This window comes from Palaemon carinicauda, chromosome 8 (genome assembly GCF_036898095.1).
Source record: "Palaemon carinicauda isolate YSFRI2023 chromosome 8, ASM3689809v2, whole genome shotgun sequence".
Lineage (NCBI taxonomy): Eukaryota > Metazoa > Arthropoda > Malacostraca > Decapoda > Palaemonidae > Palaemon > Palaemon carinicauda.
In genome coordinates, this window is record NC_090732.1 from 156,389,902 (window position 1) to 156,413,931 (window position 24,030).

Sequence of the window (24,030 nt, forward strand, 5' to 3'; positions counted from 1 at the left end):
CAGGTAATATTTACATTTGTTTATCAACATAATTAAAATCCCTAAAAACTATTCAAAACCTGTATCTTTTCTTGGATTTGATTAGGAATTTAGGCCTGAAGCCAAGCAATGGAACGTGTGAGGTCACTTAGCACCATAAGAAATATTCAAAATGGTAAAAACTTTCAATTATTTCGAAAACAACATTCAAACATGTCTGCACACCATTTAAAAATTTGAAATACTAAATTAATTAATTATAAAAATAAATAAAATTTCATTAAAAAGATCGGTCTCAAGTAGATACCCCACAAGTAACAGCGACGGATTTACCTTCAAGATGGTAGTTCCGAAAGAGATTTACAAATTTTGAGCAACACTCAGAATATGCTCAAACAACAGCAATCTGTTACAATGAACACACTCTAGTGCACTGCTACCGCCAATCTTTTGTAGACGGAGTTCAATTTAAAAACTCTCTTTCTCCTACCTTTTTCCTTAAAAAACTCTAACAGTAAATATTGCACTTAGATCTTCCTGACAATGATGTCCTCCTGAAGAACATTGGATCTGAATTTATGAATTTTTGCCACAAGGCCTAGGACTTAGGACTGGGACCTGGAAACCCATAGACTACGCACACAAACTCAAAAGAGTGTAAACTAAAAGCAATTTGAGGAAAGTGTCTCATCTAATGTTTATAAGCCAAAGTCTTTATATAGGTCTTCCTTTTTCGTTCCAACATTCTGATATATTGTTGTTATCCAACACCGCTCTGTAATAGCCAAGGATTTTTTCATTCACAGAATTATAGATTTTTTTTCTTTGCATCTATATCCATTAGTAATAAATCTTTATAAGTTCTACGAGAGAACATTTCTTCCAATACTACTGCCACTGGACTATATTTGCAGAAATTATGTAAGAATTTTCCTCAATTATAATGATCTCAAGTTATTATTTCCTCCTTTTCCATTTCTTAAAACCCATCCATGCTTACAATGGCCTTAATGTTTAGTAAATTAGTCGTCAGTTATTTAGCCCAAGCATTTCAATTGAATCCTTTATCACCACCCGTATCTTCCATCCACTTTTCTATTGGATCAATACCATAATACCTTACCAAAGGGATGTAAAAGATTTCTTACTAACAATAGGGTCAGAAATTTACTTATCAAATCTCACCCAAGCAGGGGGTGGTCCCCTTCTTCCCATTCTCTGATAATAACTTTACAAATAAATGCATCTTACCGTAGTGACACTTACACCTACACTCCTCCTCGTACCATGAGGGACATCCCACAATTGAGCCTCTCAGAGGTAAAACCTAATAGTTTGGCCGTCATTCAGAGATGCAGTAGAGATCTTAATTAATTAAGATCTTAATTGAAGCTTGAATTTAAACTTGCTTATCTAAATCTCTCTAAACTCCATATAAAAGGTTGATCTTTTTTTATTCAATGAGTATTCTTATTGCCATTAAAATAGGTTATCCACTGAATACCTTTAATCTTATTTTGATGTACAATGAGGATTCCACAATATATCTTTAGCATTCTCATTCCACGGTCTTAAATTACTATGTACGTAAATGTTTGTGGTCTTCCTTCTCTCATAACTTCTGATTTAACACTAAATTCTATGCCAATTGATCCTCTAGACATACTTAATCAATATTTTTGTACTTTCAGCACCATAACAGTGATGGGGTTTCGTTTACTTCTATACAAGAAGGAACACAAGCAACTGATATCTTCTCATACCTCATGCCCATGATGAACAATTCAAATTCAATTAACATACACTTTCCTGCTTTCTGAAACCCTCTCCTACTTGACTTTTTTCTTCCTCCTAGGATTTCCAAACCAGACTGGTGTCACACTAAGCGTTTCTGTGACTCATTCTCAATGGTTTACTATTTAGTGGCACTATTTTAACGAGTCTCATTTTCACACCAAAATGCAGTCTACCTTAAAGGTCATCTTGTTAATGTGAGCAGTGAAATGCTGTGAAAGTTTAAGAGTAATAGTACTTTGGAAGCAGATGATTAGCAAGAGCTGCCATAAGGCATATATTGTATACAGTACTTCTCTTCAATGTTTGAACAGAAGTGACACAAGAAAGAAGGAAGCATAATTATAGTCGAACAGTTGCCTAGCCCCAGATGATCCCAGGCTGATATAACACATACTTTGTGTATTCTCTGAGGGCTGCCTGTATTGATAAAAATTAGTTTTATAGCTTCGATTTATGGTCAGAGATCTAGTCTTCATCCACACTAGCAGCTACACTTAATCTGTCGTACATGAGGACAACAAATCTCTCCAGCCTCTGCAGGTCAATATCATGAATCAATGTTAGATCCTAGCTGAAATTAGTTAATGCTTCAGAAACATTAAATGTGTTCCAAGTCTACTATGCAGATTTCTTTCCTTTCCTATGGAAGGCAGCCATGACGTCACATCCAGTGAATGCATGAAAGTATGGAATCCCTCTAGCTTTCTCAGTCCTATTTCAGAAACTACCTCATGGACTAGAATCCATCACATCTTGGCTCCTTGGCCAAAGGCAATCCACATTTTCTCAAGACCTATTTCCTACAAGGATGGCAGCATAGATACTGCTATGATTAACACGTCCATGTCATTGACTTTAATGGTAATAAACTTTCTCACATCAGTCATTATGTCCTTGGTGTGTACAAATATTCAAGAGTAAGCTTCCCCATGACAACATGAGACACTGCATCCTAAGTCTTCATTGTGTTGCTAATGGCATCCTCTCCTTTTGTAACAATGAATGTGTTTGTCATCTTTACTTCACAGATCTTCACTGCAAGGAAGTGAAACTGCTTGGTCTTGTTGCATGCATCACAAAGAGCTTTGCCAATTACCTGGCATCTGACTTGTTCTCTCATTCTTCTTCTGCTTAATTATCCCGTTTTTGACCTCGTCACAGATTCCAGACTTTACTTCTTGTATACATAAAAGATTATGTCCACCCTCTCATACCTAGAGTCATAGTATTCCACTTCAATGTCTTTGAAGTACATGGAGGTAAGATATTGGTAAGTGCCGATTTATTATTGATGATTGGATCTACCTTTGGTTCTCTGTCTAGAATGCTTACTTGTGCTTCAATCATTTCAACCAGCTGTAACTTATGACATGCATAAAGCATGCCACTGTTACGGAGAGATGCAGGTTGTGATTGATTCTCTTGCTTGAAGAATTCTTGCAAGTCTGACAGGAGATGAACATTCGTGAAAATAACTGACAGTCGTCTTTGAGGGCTTTCTCCTTAGAAATTATCTCAGGCTGTTTTTGATGAAGAAAGAACTGGGATTCTTCTTAATGGGATGACAGAAAGGACTGTCACCTTCATCCTCTAGCACTTCCAGAAATGATTAGAACTGCCCTATTTTATCCCATCGGTGATGTGTAGCTACCATCCATTTCAGCTGGAATTGAGTCTGCAATGCCTTACCTCCATATACTTCCAAGACATTTTATGACTATGCTACTAGGCCTTGAGAAATCTAGAGAGATCCCATACTTTCACGTGTTCACCGGATGGAACATTTTGTCTGCCTTTCGTGGGAAAAGAAAGAAAACTGCGTGGCAGAATTGGAACATAAATGATGATGTTTCTCAAATCTTCACTAATCTCAGCTTGCACCCAACATCGATCCGAGATGCTGACCTGCAGAGGCTGGAGAGATTCGTTGTCCTCATGTATAACAGATCAAGCTCAGCTGCTATAATGGATGAAGCAAAACTAGATATATTTTTGGGCAAATTGTGGCCATACAACTCAATTCCACCAACACAGGCAGCCCTCAGAAATCAGGCTGGGATCACCTGGGGCCAGGCAATCACCTCCAATCCAGACACACGCAGTCCTGCTGAATGGGAGTGGATACAGAAAAGAGAGACATGGGGGATATGTTGGACAATACTAAACCCTAATGCAGCTAGCTCTTGGGAACTGACAAAGTGTTCCTGTAAGAAAGGCTGAAAAGGAAGATGAACGTGCTTACAGTCAGTGCTCCATGCACATCACTCTGCAACAGTGGAAGACCAGTGTAATGATTTAAGCACTGTAGTGCAAAGGTTACAAAATGAAAAATTAACAATCTGGTGGCCATCTTGAAAAAAAAAAAAAAAAAAAAAAAAAAAAAAAAAAAAAAAAAAAAAAAAAAACAGTAAAACCTTAAAAATAATATGTCACTTTGCTTCATAAACACTAAAATCTTGAAAAATGTGTCATTTTGCTTTATAAACATTAAAATATACTTCAGTATATATGTATACATATACTTCTTCTTCTTCTTCTTCTTCCCAGCTTTATCCCTATTCGGGGTCGCCGTTTCTAATGAGTCTCTTCCATCTCCCTCTGTCCTGTGTCATTTCCTCCCATACTCCCTTCTCCCTCGTATCATCTCTAATGCAATCTCTCCACCTGGTCTTAGGTCTTCCTCTCCTTCGTGTTCCATCCACCTCCACGTCCATCACTTCTCTTGCCATGTGTTGCCCTTCTCTTCTCATCAGGTGGCCATACCATCTTAACCTTGCCTCTTGCACTTTCTTTGATGCCTCAGTGACTTTTACTGTACCCCTAATATGTTCATTTCTAACCCTGTCCTTTTTGGTTACTCCACTCATCCACCTAAGCATCCTCATCTCGGTTACGTTCAACTTTCTACCCTCTTTTTTCTTTAGGGGTGCTGCTTCCAATCCATATGTCATTGCTGGTCTGACCACTGCCTTGTGCACTCTGCCCTTCAATCTTATAGGGACTTTCCTATCACATATGATACCAGACACCCTCCTCCAGTTGTTCCAACCACACTGAATCCGGTTGTTAATTTCCTCTTCCATGTTCCCCCCATTGTTGATCACTGAACCAAGGTACTTGAATTTATGAACCCTTTTGATGTTTCCTCCGCCTAATTTGATTGTTGTTTGCTGGTCGCCATCCATCTCGGTTGTCATATACTCTGTCTTCTTCCTGTTTATTCTTAAACCTCTACTCTCCAAGGCATATCTCCATCTTTCTAGTTTCCCCTCCAGTTCTTCCCTGTTCTCGGCTACCAAGACTATATCATCTGCATAGAGCAGACACCATGGTGGCTCCTCCCTGACATCCTCTGTTAACACATCCAAGACGATGTTAAACAGGAGTGGGCTTAGAGCAGATCCCTGATGTAGCCCAACTCCAACTTGGAAATTTTCTGTTCTTCCAACTGTAGATCTGACGCTGGTCTTTACATTTCTATACATCTCCCTGATCATTCTGACATACTTCTCCATCACTCCTCTCTCCCTGAGACATCTCCATATTTCCTGTCGTGGTACTCTGGTACATATACATATATGTGTATATATACACATATCCATATATAACTATATCCCTCCCGTCTTCCCCCGCCTCTCAGTTATCACCTAACTACACGCTCGCACAGTTTGGCCTAGAAAACAAGCTTGTTGCATAAGCTGAAGATGTCACTCTCTTTGCATCAATTCCTTACCCCGAATGTAGACCTAGAGTTGCTGAATCCCTTAAAAGAGATCTACCTAATATTAGTACATGGTGCAAATTATGGTGCATGAAGTTAACCCATAACAAAACTCAACGTATGATAATAAGTGGGTCGAGGATAGTGGCTCATCAAACACATTTAATCTGTTTCTTCTTCAATTGCACAAATAAAATTGACTTATTGAAAAAGTCTTTCTGAGATTTTTGGCAATCAATCTATTCTGAAGAAATGTTTTAATTATTTCATTCTGTACTGTTTCGAGTAATTTTTTCTTCTCTGGTCTTCAACTGCTGAATCTCATCTTGATTTGTTGGACAAAAACTTGTTTGTTAAGTTCCTGATCTTGATATTGATCTCCGGTACCTTCGTTCAGTTAGGTCTTTATGCATGTTACATAAGATTTTTCATAATTCTGACCATCCAATGCATTCAGATGTTCCCACATTGTAGGCCTACCCTCATGTACGTAGTTCTAAGTATGCAGTTATTTCTAACGGTGTTGCTTTCTTCATCATAAGGCTCAATACTATAAATCATTCTAAAAGTTTTATCCCAGCTGTGACCAACTTGTGGAATGACCTTCCTAATCGGGCAGTTGATCTTAAGATATTTCATATTTTTTATTCATTATTTTCATATGGTTATTTATTTCCTTTCCTCTGCACGCTATTTTTCCTGCTGGAACCCTTGAACTTATAGCACCCTACTTCTCCTACTATGGTTATAGCTTAGCTAATAATAATATTATCATAAAACCAAACGTGCACACCCTCTCTTACAGACACACACACTCACACAAAAACATACACACACCCACACAAAGGCCTTAGCATCTGTTTATGGTAATTTATGCCAGGCTAGGTTCGAAAATTTTCTTAGCTCGTCAATCCATCGTTTTCTCTTCTTTCCCACCTCTCGCTTCCAATCTCTAGGGTCCCATTCTGTTATTCTTTTTGTCCTTCTATTATATATCATTATCATTAAACGTCCTGCCCATGTCCACTACTTTTACTTACATGTTGTTATCCATGTCGCTCTTTTTCTGTCTCTCAGTGTTATTCCCATCATTATTTTTTCCATTGCTCTGAGTTGTAACTAGCTTATGTTCAAGGTTTTAGTAAGGCTTCAAGTTTCTGATGCATAAGTTAAAATTGGGAAAACCCTTTCATAAGACATGTTTTAGAGAGTGGCATTTTACTTTTTGTAATCGCATTTTGTTTGCTAAAAGTCCTTCATTCTATGCTTATCCTTCTTTTAATTTCGGTCTCATGTCCTGGGGAAACACTTCCAGTCTGTCCAAATTACATATATTCATTAACAATCTCTAGAGGTTCTTCCATAACCCTTATATGTTGTCTCTGTATTTTCATTGAACATTATCTTACTTTAACTCATATTCATGTTAAGTCCTACACTTCTGCTTTCTCTATACAAATCCTCTAACATCTTTTGCAATTCCTCTCATGATTCACTAAATAGAACTAGGTCCTTTGTAAATCTTAAGTTGTTAAAGTATTCCCCATTAATGTTAATTCCTACATTTTCCCAATCTAAATTCTTAAAAACTTCTTTCAGGCATGTTGTGAATAATTTAGGAGAGATGGGGTTTCCCTGTCTAACTCCTTTCTCAATCAGGACTTTCCCACAATCTTTATGCAGTTTTAGGATTGCTGTACTTCCCGTATAGATATCTTCACGTCTTCTACCATAAGATTTATCTATTCCTTGTCTTTGAAAGGTTTTCATTACTGTTGAAGTTTTGACAGAATCAAAAACTTTCTCATAGTCTATAAATGGCATACATGGTGTTTTGTCATACTCTGTTGACTTTTCCATTAGCTGGTTAATTACATGGATAGGGTCAGTTGCTGAATACTCACTTCTAAAACCTGCCTACTCTTTTGGTTGATAAAAGTCTAGCTGTCTTTCTATTCGGCCTAATATGATCTTTGTAAATATTTTATATATTACGGAGAGTACACTTATTAGGCTTTAATTTTCAGGTCTTTTGTGTCTCCCTTTTTTGTGAAATAGTATAATGTGGTTATAGAGCATTCTTGAAGACTTTTTGTGTATAGTTCATTGAGTTTTGCTGTCATGAAATCTCCATTTATTATTAAATCAATTGTTAGGGCATTTTCTTCTGATGCTTTGCCTTTTAATTATGTTTTTAATGATTTCTTCACTTCTCCTACTGTTACTTTTGGTACCGGCTCAGTTGTTTCAATATTTCTATTGGCAAAGTTATTTCTTAAGTCACTGTTAAATAGCATTGTATATAAATCCTAAGCATTTTTCATAAATCTATCCATTTTCTTAAAAATTCCATATTCATCCTATAAAGCAAATATGTTGGTGCCCTGTTCCAGATCTTCTTTTCATCAATTTTATGCTTTTTCCTTTCTTTGGTATTTTCTCAATTTTGGTCCGATTGTGTTTACGAATATCTTGGTATACAGCTTGTTTATTACTTTGTATAGTTCTGCTAATTCTATTTCATCTCTCCCGAATTTTAACCCTATTTCCAGTCTTTCTTTTATTAGTTTTTTATGTGTTTTTTTTTTCTGATAGTTTTCCTTGATTTTGTTTAGGACCTTTTCCACTTATCTCTAGTGCTTATTCAATACAAATCTTGTTAAATTACTGTTCACCTCTTTACTTCCTTCCATTTCATCATGTAACTGGGAGTACCTATTTTGGATTGTTAAACAAAAACTATCAGATTTTTCTCTTATTATTGGAGTGTTTATTTACTTCCTTAACACTGTTATTCTTTTTCTTTCCTTGGATCTATACAAATTTTACTTCTTATCATTCTACGGTCGCTTGACTTCCACTAGTGTAACACTGTTACACCTTTAACTAAATCCACACTTTCCCCCATAGTGAAATCTATTTCGTTTCTCCATGCAAATTTTCCATGTTCCTTTTTATATATATATATATAAAAAAAAGGGAATCATAAGTTTTAGAATGTTTCTTTCGACAAATTCTATAAGCAAGTCTCCTTTGTCAATTCCTGAGCCTATTCTAAATTTATCTACTGTTGATTCTTCTCTCTTTTTTTGACTTACTTTAGCATTGAAATCATCAAAATAAATGTAAATTGAGTCATATGTTTTATCAAAGATATCTCAAGATCTTAGGAGTGTGTGTGTATGTGCATCTGTGCGCGCGCATTCATACATTCAAGTAAATGGAAATAAGAATAGCGAGTAAAATAAGCCCTTGATATGAATATCTCTAATTTTGCCACACGACCAGTTCTTTGTTGCTATCTGCTTTATCAGCTCGAATAAAAACCAGATAATCAATATGATAAGCTTACAGTGACATGATGGCTCCATGTGCAAAACTGATAAGTTTGTCAAATTTGTGTGTATATATGTACACACACACACACACACACACACACACACACACACACACACACATATATATATATATATATATATATATATATATATATATATATATATATATATATATATATATATCCTATAGTAACAGCAATCTTTATTCAAACAAGCCCTTTATTACGGTATGTATTAAATTTGATATTCATTACTTTTGATATTTCCGTAAGTATCTTCACATGGAGTTTCGCATCAGTAAAGACCAAACATTTTATATCAAATATCCTGTTAAATAATAACCGAGTATTAACTAACTTTCTAAATAAAAAATTATTACCGCTGTATATTTCTTACCATTTTAATTTTCATGCAAAATTATATGCATAACTTTGAAAGTTTAATTTATATAGCTGCATTTTCCATACAACTATGAATTTCTAGTAAACAGCGGAGTACTTCAAGGGAAAGTGTTGTCACCTATGTTGTTTATCTTCCTCATGGATTGTGCAATGCATAGAACAGTCAGAGATGGTGGAGAAGGATTGGACTGGATTGGTGATAGGAATTTAGCAGACCTAGAGTATGCTGAAGATGCTGTCCTTGTTAGCAGAACACCACAGGATTTGCAATGCTTGCTTACCAGAAATGCGTGAAATATCACACGATGGTGGGCTGAAGATAAATAGAAGAAAGACAGAGATGATGAGAACGGAGTATCCAATGGAAGATGAAATATTGTTGGAAGGAGAAAGGATTAATGAGGTAGAATTATTCAAGTATTTAGGAACCATGATCTCCAAAACAGGGTCTTTAGAATGAGAGTTTAGTGAAAGATTGAAAAAAGCAAATCAGACAATGGCTAGGTCAAGTAAATTTTGGAAATAAAATCGCCTGAAATTACATATAAAAATCAGACTATATATAAGTTTAGTGAGATCGGTGTTACTCTATGGACATGAGTCATGGTATGGCAATGAAACAATCTCCAATAGATTTAGTATATTTGAGAACAAAGCCATCAAAAGGATATTGGGAGTTAAATGGCAGGACAGGATTAGAAATGAAACTATACGAGAGATTACTCGAGTGCCATATGAGGATGAGATCATGATGGAGATGGTTTGGGCATGCTCTTCGCACTCCCAAAAAGAGATTAGCTCACCAGACATTCAGCTGGGTTCCACAAGGGACTAGAAGAGTTGAAAGACCCAGGCCTATATGGCTGAAGACTATGAAGCGTGTATTGAATTAAAAGATCAAGATAGAGACGACTGGCGAAATCTGACAGAGGCCCTTTGCGTCAATAGGCGTAGGAGGAAAGGATGATGATGATATACATATGGACATATATGGACTTCGACACGGATACACACATAATGTACATACATATATAAAAATACAGTCTGTATGTACGTACGTACGTATGTATGTGTATATATACAAATATATATATATATGTATATATATATGTATATATATATGTATATATATATATACATATACATATATATATATATATATATATATATATATATATATATATATATATATATATATATATATTTACTGTATATATATGCACATGGGCAAATACACACATAGTGTATATACATATAAAATAAAGTTTATGTGTTATAAATACATTTATATTTGTGTATGTATATATATATATATATATATATATATATATATATATATATATATATATATATATATATATATATATATATATACTGTATATGTGAACGATCGCAAATACAAACATCTCTCTCTCTCTCTCTCTCTCTCTCTCTCTCTCTCTCTCTCTCTCTCTCTCTCTCTCTCTCTCTCTCTCTGTATGTATATATATATATATATATATATATATATATATATATATATATATATATATATATATATATATATATATACATATAATTATAATAAAACATATACATCATCTCTATAAACAAACAACAAAACCACACACACACACACACACACACATATATATATATATATATATATATATATATATATATATATATATATATATATATATATATATATATATATATATATATCAAAGAAAACAAGAATTTCAAGCTTATAACTCAATTCCGATACTATATCGAGAATTTGTTCTCTTTGCTCGTTCCTCGAATTTATTATTTGATTCACCATCCCGAGCGCCAAATTCCGAAATTCTAAACCACTAAATAATCTTCGTCTTTTTTTCTACTAAGACGTCAACTATATGAGATTATTTGTCATTTATAAATAAGTTTATTATTATTATTATTATTATTATTATTACTACTACTGTTAAAGCTACAACCCTTGTTGGAAAAGCAACATGCTATAAGCCCAAGGGGTCTAACAGGGGAAATAGTCAATAATAATAATAATAATAATAATAATAATAATAATAATAATAATGAAATAAAATAAAATATTTTAGGAACAGTAACAACATTAAAATAAATCTTTCATATATAAACTATGAATACTTTAAAAACAAGAAGAGAAATAAGACAGAATAGAGTGACTCAGAGTACCCTCAAGCACGAGAACTCTAACTCAAGACAGTGGAAGACCATAGTACAGAGGCTATGGCAATACCCAAGACTAGAGACCAATGGTTTGATTTTGGAGTGTCCTTCTCCTTGAGGAGCTGCTTACCATAAGTAAAGAGTCTGTTCTACCCTTACCAAGAGCAAAAGTAGCCACTGAACAATAACATGCAGGAGTTAACCCCCTGAGCCAAGAAAAGTTGTTTGGTAATTTCAGTGTTGTTAGGTTGATGAGGACAGAGGAGAATAAGGAAAGCATTTTAATGATCTCATGAGGTTATCTTCTGTCATCATTATCCATATCGTCATCAGGGGAAGATCTTTCCTAATTATCAGTTGGGAAGAGTGATGTCCATATTAGCTGAAACAGCTGTTCTACCTCGGAGAACGGCTTATCGGAGATTTTATCAGCACTGTGTTCGCCCACGAATTAAAAATTTTAGTGTTGGACGAATTTCGGGATGACTCTTCCAAACAAATAAAACATTTATGAGCACATTAATAAGCAAACAAACATATCCTTAACAAATACAAACACAACATATATATAATATTGATAATGTTTCTTTAAATATAATATTGATAATGTTTCTTTAACCCCTGTATGACTCTTAAAATTTTAGGTGTAATTTTCGACAGATAATTTACTTTTGAGAAACACATTGGGAAGGCATCTTCTTCCATTGCACACACACACACACACAAAACTAATTGAGAAAGTATTCTAAGATTTTTAAACAATCTATTCTGAAGAAGTGTTTTAATTCTTTCATTTCACCTAGTTTCAAGTATTGTTCTCCTGTCTGGTCTTCAGCTGTTGATTCTCATCTCAATTTGTTGGACAGGATCTTACGGTCTATTAAATTTCTTATTTCAGATCTAGATATTAATCTCTGCCACCGTCATTCAATTATTATTATTATTATTATTATTATTATTATTATTTGCAAGGCTACAACCCCAGTTGGAAAAGCAGGATGCTATAAGCCCAAGGGCTCCAACAGGGAAAATAGCCCAGTGAGGAAAGGAAACAAGGAAAAATTAAATATTTTAAGAAGTGTAACAACATTAAAATAAATATCTCCTACATAAATATAAAACTTCAACAAAACAAGAGGAAAAGAAGCAAGATAGAATAGTGTGCCCAAATGTACTCTCAAGCATAAAATTTTTCCTAATTCTGACCATCCTTTACATTCAGATCTTCCCGATAGTCCATCCTGTTCGTAACACTAGACATGCCCTTAATTCTAACAGTCAGGCCTTCTCCATCATGAGTCTCAATACTACACATTATTCTAGAAATTTTATTCCAGCTGTGACCAAGTTGTGGAATGATCCTCCTAATCGGGGTAGTTGAATGGATTGAACTTCAAAAGTTCGAACTTGCAGCAAATGTTTTTGTTGAGCAGGCTGACATATGTCTTTCTATAGAATATATATGAAATACATGTTTTGATGCTGTTACTGTTTTTTAAAATATTTTATTCTAATTCTTCGTCGTTTCTAAGATCGTTTATTTACTGTATTTCCTTATTTGTTTCCTCACTGGGCTATTTTTCCTCGTTGGAGCCCTTGGGTTTATAGCGTCTTGGTTTTCCAACTAGGGTTGTAGCTTAGCTAGTAATAATAATAATAATAATAATAATAATAATAATAATAATAATAATATATATATATATATATATATATATATATATATATATATATATATATATACATACATATATATATATATATATATATATATATATATATATATATATATATATATATATATATATAATGAGAGAGAGAGAGAGAGAGAGAGAGAGAGAGAGAGAGAGAGAGAGAGAGAGAGAGAGAGAGAGAGAGAGAGAGAGAGAGAGAGAGTTAATTTAACTAGGAACGTATTAGTGATGTTATAATATCTAGCACGCAAACCAGAAAGTAACTTATTTCACGTTAGAAAACATCATGTTTTGTGATGTATTTATTTTAATGATTTACTGATTATTATTATTATTATTATTATTATTATTATTATTATTATTATTATAAGTAGTAGTAGTAGCAGCAGCAGCAGCAGCAGCAGCAGCAGTAGTTACGCTACAACCTTTGTTAGAATAGCAGGATGCTGCATGCCCAATAGCCCCAATAGGTAAAATAGCCAAGTGAGGAAAGGAAACAAGGAAATAAACTATATAAGAAATTAAAAATAAAGAATAAAAATATACATTAAAATATTAATAATAGATCTGTCATATAAAACAATAAAGAGAGATTTCTGTCAGCATGTTCAACATAATACATTCGCTGCAAGTTTGAGCTTTTGAAGCTCCACCGATTCAACTGCCGTATAAAGAAGACATTCCACAATCTGGTCCCAATACTAATATAACGTCTATTAGCTGTGTATAACTTACTCAAGAATCGCATGTTAATCTTAAGTAATGGTGTAAATAAACCTTAATTATGCAGTTTACATCAAAATATAAAAATATCATATAACTATCTAAATTCTTTTAGCATAAGAATGTGGTTTAGCATTTTTCCCGTAATAGTCTTTGGTGTCGATGATTGCATCCCCTGTTCCTTGATCAAAATTTTGCTATCATAAACAAACGCACACACGACGAAATCACTCGTTACCGCTCACTTGAATCATTTCTAATGTCTGCGATGTTTCATCTTGAATAATACTGAAATCCCTCCTGTTCATGCCATAACATCGTATCATTTGCAAGCCTGCAACCCTCGCCGAAGATTATGTGCATTGCATTATAATGGGGAATTGCTACGTTCCCCCAGACCTCTGCTGGTGCACAGCTGATCACTTCTTGTCAGTTCAGTTCACACTCTCCCTTTCTGTGGAGAAACTCAACACGAAAACCATACTTCCTCTGTTTGCTCTACCTATTCTCCCTTATCGCTAATGACTTCCTCTCATTTTTACCCCATTTCGTTTTATTCCCATCATTTTGGTAATGTTAGCGCATTTTGGCGTTTCTTTTTACCGCTAATGCTAATATCACATAACAGTTTGGAAGAATTTCTGAATACGCCTTCTCTACACTAACTTTATATGACCTTGGTAAGACATCCAGAGTGATTTCCAAAGAAAGATATCTAATGATCTCCTTCTGGGCGCTCCCATCCTTTTCGCTAAAATATAATCCCTCCAACGAAAGAAGCCTCCTTAACCTTGAAACCATTTATCACGGCCAGGCAGCAGTATCGGTGGTGGAGGAGGTGGCGCCGGTGGTGGAGGAGAGTCCCAGGTTAGGCAACCTCCTCCTCTATCCCCGGCACAACTCTTCCACTCCCATCACTACCACCGCCTCCACCCACTCTTGCTACTCAAGCTCTTCAAAACTCAGCTCTGTACTAGAGCTCCAACATAATGAAGAAGGGAATTTTCACCTACCAAGTTTTCTTTCCAGTTCTGCATCATGACTCTTGGTCGTAGCCACACCTGGTTGGGCTCCGCTCGGCCATTCGAAACTCCCTATTCAACGATCGAGTAAACAACCCACTACAAGGTGGAACCGACAATTCACAATTTCTCTCTCCAGCGAGTTTGAGCCATCTCCAAGTGCTCACTCGGGGAGAGAGAGGGAGAGAGATTGCTGTACCATAAACCTGTGTCGTTCTCTGAACCGTTGATAGAGGGCTCTACAATCAACATTCTCTCTCTCTCTCTCTCTCTCTCTCTCTCTCTCTCTCTCTCTCTCTCTCTCTCTCTCTCTCTCTCTCATATGATGTTAATTTTTGCTTCATAATTCAGCAATGCCTGGTAGGAGGTTCAGCAAATCCGCACTTTATGGATGTCACCCCTTGAATTACACAATTTTGCAAGAAAATAGCCCAACTGTTGTAGCCTAGGTTATCAGCACTTGAAAGTTTTCAACCCTTCGTCGAAATTAGTTGCATGGCAACAAAATTTATTTAAGATTACTGTATTCAGTTGCCACCTACAAATAGATTAGAAAGAAAAATAGTGTAACAGATCATTTTTTCTTTCAAGTTCACCCTCTTTTGTGGAGAACGCACAAAAGAGCAGACAAAAATAAATAAGTCTTCTCGGATGAGGTAACTGGGGTCGTTTGTTGTCGAGTAGGTCAATGGGTGATGAGGTTATCTAGTCTAAGCGGCGGAGTCAAGAACGGTATCGGATGACAGAATTATGCTTAATGCAGTGTCTTGTTTACTTAGGGGATTACTCCAAAAAAAAATAAGTTTAGAAAGAAACATTGTGCATTATAAGTTACATTTTAGCAAGGCAAGGCAGCTACCGAGTGCTAAAACGGACGAAGTATATATGGTGCTCAATGGCCTCACCGACCCCAACGCCGAGCTATATATCTTATATCCATAAATCCAATCCATGGTATCATTGTGAAGTTGCAACGTACTTCTGTTGCTCTAATGCAAAAGCTAAAGTAATAAAATTTGTTTTCTGGACATTTAAGGATAAGAATTGTCCTTACAGACAAGGGAATCAACCTTCTATTAGTGTCGTATAGTGGTTGCTGCAGAACACTTGATACAAAAAGATAAAAAAAAAAAAAAAAAAAATAGCAGACATCAAACTTTAACAAAAACAGTTATTCCGATATAGGGACAATCTAGGGATTGTCATTACAGTCCATTGTAGGATCCCTCCCTCCCTAGTTATTGTCCTTTCTTGTCCATATCTACATAACATACTGTACCTTGCTCTGGCCCTTGCACACCTAATGAGATTGGTGCCCAACACCTGATACTCCAGTTGAATCTTCCTCATTTTATTTTTTGCCTTTGCCTTGGTTAAAGGAGACTTTCACCTTAGCGAGGAAATTCTCCAAGAGAAAACCACTCGACAATCAAACCATTTTACGCTTAGAAATTGACGGTAAACTGATAACGTGAGCGAAGAAAAAATAAAACGTTTTCAATAAAACTATACGACTTTTGGTCTTTCTTGACCAAGGATCGTATGCCTACTGTAGGTTATTAGATTGGAGCAGCTTCACATTAGGATACCTTCTATATCGAAGTCATCGTCTGTTGAATCCTCAAACCAATCCGGTATGATTAATCGCGAAAAGGGTTTGAGTTTCTAGGCACATTGGATGCTAAAATTCCCTCCCGCTACATTAATACTAAATCAAATGTCCGAATTAATGCCTCCAATGCGAGACCATTACTGAACGACAGCACTCCTGAACAGATAGAAAGGTGAACAATAACTCTTGACACGTTGTCAAATGAAATGAAAAGGGGGAGAATGGTTGGGTTTGCTAATCCACTTCGAAATAAATTACTGGTATGTGGAAGAAATAATAGCAAAAGACGTGATGGTGTCCTATCTGTATTAGATTAAAATGGTTCACAAATTTTAGGGAAGTTAAAATTAGTAAATAATGGAAGCATTATCGGTAATATAGTGTATACTACAGTATATATGCAAAACGCAGTTGGCTTTTAGATAAGATCATACATGGGTTTTTGCAACCACGAGAGCGAGCACATACAGACAAGACACATAAACTAAATTATATATATATATATATATATATATATATATATATATATATATATATATATATATATATATATATATATATATATATATATATATATATCACTCATTCACTCACTAAATCCCGTCCGGAATTCTCCGGGTTGGGTCCTGCATCTGATATCGCCATTCTCTCCAGAGACTCCTATCCAATGCCATCTGTGCCAGCTGCTGAAATGTCTCCCCTCTATTTGCTTTCTTGAAGGTTTTCACCCATGTATCTCTTGGTCGTCCTCTCGGTCTATTTCCGGCCACTTGACCATGAAGCACTATCTTTGGCCATCTGTCCTGTTCCATCCTCTGTACATGCCCAAACCATCTCCTCTGAATATCTTCCACTCTAATCAGAATTGTGCCCTCAACACCAGCCATTTCTCTCACTCTCTCGTTCGTAATTCTGTCCTCCCATCTTACACCACAGATTCTTCTCAGACATTTCATTTCAAAGGCTAATAACTTTTTCTCTTCTCTCTTCTTCAGTATCCAGCATTCAGCACCGTATTATCACTGTGGGGATTACTATTGCTCTTAATAGCCTAATTTTCAACCTAATGGATATATTTCTATCTTTCCAGATTCTTCTTAGCCTTCCAAATGCTTTCTGGCCACTTGAGATTCGGTCTTGAATTGCTCTTTCCATCTTTCCATCTGCTGTGAAAAACACTCCCAAATATTTAAACTCATTCACTTGTTCCACTTCTCCCTCTGATAGCTGTATTTCTAAGGCCTCTCTCTGGCGTCCAATTTTCATACTTTTGGTTTTCTCTCTATTTATCACTAAATCATACCTACTGCACTGCTCCTCCACCATTCTCAACACTCTCTGTTTTATATATATATATATATATATATATATATATATATATATATATATATATATATATATATATATATATATATATATATATATATATGCCCAAACCATCTCCTCTGAATATCTTCCACTCTAATCAGAATTGTGCCCTCAACACCAGCCATTTCTCTCACTCTCTCGTTCGTAATTCTGTCCTCCCATCTTACACCACAGATTCTTCTCAGACATTTCATTTCAAAGGCTAATAACTTTTTCTCTTCTCTCTTCTTCAGTATCCAGCATTCAGCACCGTATTATCACTGTGGGGATTACTATTGCTCTTAATAGCCTAATTTTCAACCTAATGGATATATTTCTATCTTTCCAGATTCTTCTTAGCCTTCCAAATGCTTTCTGGCCACTTGAGATTCGGTCTTGAATTGCTCTTTCCATCTTTCCATCTGCTGTGAAAAACACTCCCAAATATTTAAACTCATTCACTTGTTCCACTTCTCCCTCTGATAGCTGTATTTCTAAGGCCTCTCTCTGGCGTCCAATTTTCATACTTTTGGTTTTCTCTCTATTTATCACTAAATCATACCTACTGCACTGCTCCTCCACCATTCTCAACACTCTCTGTTATATATATATATATATATATATATATATATATATATATATATATATATATATATATATATATATATATATATATACCACCACTCCATCAACATACAAGTTAAACAACCATGGCAACATTACACATCCCTGTCTCAGCACCACTCTCACCGGAAACCAATCGCTCACTTTATTTCCTATCCTAACACACGCTCTACTACTTTTGTAGAAACTTTTCACTGCCTGCAACAACCTTCCACCAATTCCATATAACCTCATCACATTCCACATCGCTTCCCTATCAACTCTATCATATGCTTTCTCCAGATCCATAAATACAACATACACCTTACCTTTTGCTAAATATTTCTCACATGTCTGCCTAACTGACAATCTGTTTCATACATCCCCTACCTCTTCTAAAACCACCCTGTACTTCTAAGATTGCAGTCTCTGTTTTATCCTTAATCCTATTAATCAGTACTCTACCATACACTTTTATAATCACACTCAACAAACTAATACCCCTTGAAATACAGCACTCATGCACATCTCCCTTACCCTTACATAGCGGTACAATACATGCACAAACCCAATCTACTGGTACCATTGACAACACAAAACACATATTAAACAATCTCACTAATCATTCAAGTACAGTCACACCCCCATCCTTCAATATCTCAGCTCTCACACCATCCATACCAGGTACTTTTCTTACTCTCGTTTCATCTAGTGCTCTCCTCACTTCCTCTCTTGTAATCTCTTTCTCTCATTCTCATCTCCCATCACTGGCACCTCAACACCTGCAACAGCACTTATATCTGCCTCCCTATTATCCTCAACATTCAGTAAACTTTTAAAATATTCCGCCCACCTTTTCCTTGCCTCCTCTCCTTTTAACAATCTTCCATTTCCATCTTTCACTGTCTCTTCAATTCTCGAACCTGCCTTCTTTAATCTCTTCACTTCTTTCCAAAACTTCTTATTCTCTTCATATGAACGACCCAATCCCTGACACCACCTCAGGTCAGGCACCCTCTTTGCCTCAGTTACCCTGCGCTTTACTTCCACATTTTTCTCTATATATCTTTCATACTTCTTTACAATATTACTCTACAGCCATTCTTCAAATGCCCTCTTCTTCTCTTCTCTTTCATTTTACCTTCACTCCTTCATTCCACCATTCACTGCCCTTCCTCATGCTGCCTCCAACAAACTTCTTGCCACACACATCACTTGCAATCCCAACAAAATTTTCTTTTACTAACTTCCACTCCTCCTCTAAATTACCAGTTTCTCTTAATTTCATTCTGTCATATGCCATTTTCAACCTTTCTTGATATTCACTTTTTACCTCCGGTTTTTTTTTTAACTCTTCAACCGTCACTAGCTCCCTTTGACATTCCTTCCACCAAAAAATGATCAGACATACCGTTAGCCATACCCCTAAACACGTGCATGTCTTTCAATCTTCCATATATATATATATATATATATATATATATATATATATATATATATATATATATATATATATATGGACAAGATTAGAAATAAAACTATAAGATAGATTACCCAATTGTCTTATGTGGATGAGATCATGGTGAGGGGTAGATAGACATGGTTTAGGCATGCTCTTCGCACTCCCCAAGAGAGATTAGTTCACCAAACTTTCGCTCCAAAAGGCACTAAAAGAGCTGGAAGACCAAGGCCTTCATGACTGAGGGATATGAAACGTGAAGGAGATGATGAATAGAGAAGTATTGATTTAAAAACTCAATACAGAGACGACTGGCGATATCTAATCGAGCCCTCTGCGTCAATAGGCGTAGGAGATAATATATATATATATATATATATATATATATATATATATATATATATATATATATATATATATGTATATATATATATATATATATATATATATATATATATATATATATATATATATATATATATATATATACTATTGTTTGTATATACTTTGAAATGTGAAATGACAAGTCCTTTAAATATGCAATTCACTTTAATTTGGATATAAATCTACCCCAAAGGGTATTTATTCAGGATAAGCACACCAACATTGGTTAGGAATTTACTAGGTTCTTATACAGAAATGACAGTCGACTTTTCTATCAAGCCATCTCGATCGTTCAGAGCACCAGTATCAGGGCAGATATACAGCAATCGTACTATTTTCCTGGGTAAAAATACCAAAAAGAAAAAAAAAAACTATATGATTATTAGTTCAAACTCACGTTTACCTTAACATCAAATGAAATTTGGGAAACATAATACTCAGATCATAAGTTAACTGAGACCGTTTCTGAAAAAAAAAAGAACAACGTTTGGATCCGTGTAAGCTACAGTATTTCTAAACGAATACATTTATATCAAAGGGTTGGAAAGGTTTCTTATCTGATACAGATTAGGGGTGTTTGAGTACCTTTAGCCATGGCTAATGAGTTTCGTAACAGATGACTCTTGAGAGTGTTAATTAGTCGGGGTTCGTATTTAAGATAAAAGCTTTGTTTTCGGCTTATCTTGAAAGCCCAGGGAGAGGGATAAACGGTCGTGAAAGAAAGACAGTAAAATTGGAACATAAAGCCTTACAGTATATTCAGGAGTAAAATATGAACGTTAACGCTTATATTTGAAAGATGTCAAACAAAAGAAAGGAAGTGGTATAAAATGGGAAAAAGAGTAACAAGGTAAATAAAAAAAAAACGTTAAAAAGAAGAAACAAAATAGTAAAGGAGTAATATGAACACACAATGAGCAGTCGTCCCTATTTTTCAGTCGTCCATTTTTTTCAGCCATCTTATTTTTAGAGTTCCTCTCTTCATTTCTCCTGATGTCTTCGCGATAAATTTTTGATTCCTTTACTATACTCATTTGTTGCACGGCATGTGCTTCTATACGGATAAAAACTACATGTTCAATCCTACTGGAAAAACTTCATGTTCAATCCTACTAGAGAAGAATCTTCATGTTCAATCCTGCTTGGAAAGAACATTTGTGTTAAATTCTGCTGGATAAGAACCTCCATGTTCAATCCTGCTGGACAAGAGCTTTCATATTAAAATCTACGGGAGAAGAACCATCATATTCAGTCCTTATGGACAAGGACCTCCGTGTTCAAACCTACCGGAGAAGAACCTTCATGTTCAAACCTACTAAAGAAGACCCACGAGGTTCCAACTTCTTGGAGAAGAACCTTCAGGTTCAAACCTTCTGGAGGAAAACGTTCATGCTCAATCCCACTGGAGAAGAACCTTCATGTTCAATCCTACTGGAGAAGAACCTTCATGTTCAAACCTACTAAAGAAGACCCTTCAGGTTCAAACCTCTTGGAGAAGAACCTTCAGGTTCAAACCTTCTGGAGAAAGACGTTCATGCTCACTCCCACTGAAGAAGAACCTTCATGTTCAAACCTATAGGAGAAGAACCCTCACGTTTAAACCTATAGGAGAAGAACCCTCATGTTCAAACCTATAGGAGAAGAACCTTCGTGTTCAATCTTACTGGAGAAAAACCTTGATGTTCAAACCTACTGTAGACGAACTTTCATGTTCAATCGTAATGGAGAACCTTCATGTACAAAACGACTAGAGAAGAACCTTCATAGTCAATCCTGCTGGAGAAAAACCTTCATGTTCAATCCTACAGGAGAACCACCATGTCCAAATCTACTAGAGAAAAACCTTCATGTTCAATAATGCTAGAGATGAACCTTCATGTTCAATCCTACAGGATAAGAACTTTCATGTTCAATCCTGCTAACGAAGAACCTTCATGTTCGAACCTACTGGAGAAGAACATTCCAGTTCAATCAAGTTGGAAAAGAAACTTCATGTTCACACCTACTGGAAAAGACCCTTCAAGTTAAATCCTGCTGGATAGAACCTTCATGTTGAAACTTACTAGAGAAAAACCTTCATGTTCAATTCTACAGAAGAATCTACATGTTGAATTCTGCTGGAGAAGGACATTTATGTTCAAACCTACAGGAGAAGAACATTCAAGTTCAATCCTAGAGGAGAAGAACTTCCATATTCAATCCCACTGAAAAAGAACCCTCATGTTCAATCCTACTGGAGAAGAACCATCATGTTCAAACCTACTGGAAAAGAACCTTCCTGTTCAATCCTACTGGATGATAACCTTTCTGTTCAATCCTACTGGGATAAGAACCTACTGGAGAAGAACCTTCATGTTCAAACCTACTGGAGAAGAACCTTCATGTTCAATCCTGCTGGAGAAAATCCTTCATGTGCAATCCTGTACAAAAACCTTCATGCTTATTCCTGTACAAGAGCATATATGTTCAAACCTGCTTGAGAAGAACCTCCATGTTTAATCCTACTGGAGAAGAACCTTTATGTTCAATCCTACTGAAGAACTTTCATGTTCAGTCCTACTGGAGAAAAAACTTTATGTTGAAGCCTACAAGAGAAGAACCTTCATGTGCAATCCTATTGAAAAAAAAAAAAAAAAAAAAAAAAAAAAAAAAAAAAAAAAAAAACCCCTTCATGTTAAATTTTGCTAGAAAAGAACCTTCTTGTTCAAACCTACTTGAGAAACCCTTCATTTTCGACCTTACTGAAGAAGAACCTTCATCTTCAATCCTACTGGAGAAGGACCTTCATGTTTAATTCTGCTGGAGAGGAACCTTCATGTTCAAACTTACTGGAGATGAACTACTACTGGAGAAAACCTTCATGTTCAATCCTGCAGGAGACAAACCTTCCTGTTCATCATACTGAAGAAGAACTATGATCAAACCTACTAGAGAAAGACCTTCATGTTCAATCCTGCTTAAGACAAACCTTCATATTTAATCATGTTGGGAAAGAACTTTCATGTTCAACCCTTCAGAGGAGCCTTAATGTTTAGACCTATGAGAAAAACCTTAAGGTTTAAACCTACATGAGAAGAACCTTCATAATCAAACATACTGAAGAACCTTAATATTTAACGTAATGGGAAAGAAACTTAATGTTCAATCTTGCAGGAGAAGAATCATAATATTCAAAACTACAGATGAAGAACATTTATGTTCAAACTTTCAGAAGAACCTTAATATTAACCTACTGGAGAAAAACCTTGATGTTCAAATGTAGAGAAAAAATTTCCTGTTCGAACCTAATATAGAAGAACCTAAACGTTCCAATTTACAGAAAAAAAAACTTTATATTTAAACCTGCATGGAAAAACTTTCATGTTCAAACCCCCTGCCGTAGAACCTTCATGTTAAGTCTAAAGGAGAAGAATCTTCATGTTCCAATTTCAAGTTCAAGAACCTTCATGTTGTTAAACCTATTGGATAAAAATAACTTCATGTTCCAATATACAAGAAAAGAACGTTTATGTTAAAAGATACTGGAGAGGAGCCTTCATGTTCAAACCTGCAGAATAATCTTCCTGTTTAAACCTAGAGAAAAAGAACCTTCATGTTAATTCATACAAGAACAGAACCTTGATATTCTAACCTACTGGCGAAAAACTCTTATCTTCAAACATACGGGGGAAAAAATCTTTATGTTCAAACCTCAAGGAGAACAACCTTCATGTTTAAATTAGATGTCAGGATGCCAGAAAACTTTCAATTAATCAATCAATCAAACGAGGGTTCTCCTGTT

At 35.5% G+C, this 24,030-nt stretch overlaps 1 protein-coding gene across 3 annotated transcripts in view; it reads right to left on the reverse strand.

Moving 5' to 3' along the window:
* LOC137646047 (steroid hormone receptor ERR2-like) overlaps positions 1-24,030 on the reverse strand; it is a 541,572-nt gene that overhangs the window by 208,415 nt on the left and 309,127 nt on the right. Inside the window, exon 1 of one of the 3 annotated variants that reach the window (XM_068379195.1) lies at positions 14,836-15,065. The exons of the other annotated variants lie outside the window; for them this stretch is intronic. Coding sequence (XP_068235296.1) covers positions 14,836-14,862 — 27 coding nt within the window. The 5' untranslated portion in view covers positions 14,863-15,065. Of the gene's footprint in view, positions 1-14,835; positions 15,066-24,030 lie in introns of those variants that run through there. 3 annotated transcript variants of the gene reach the window in all.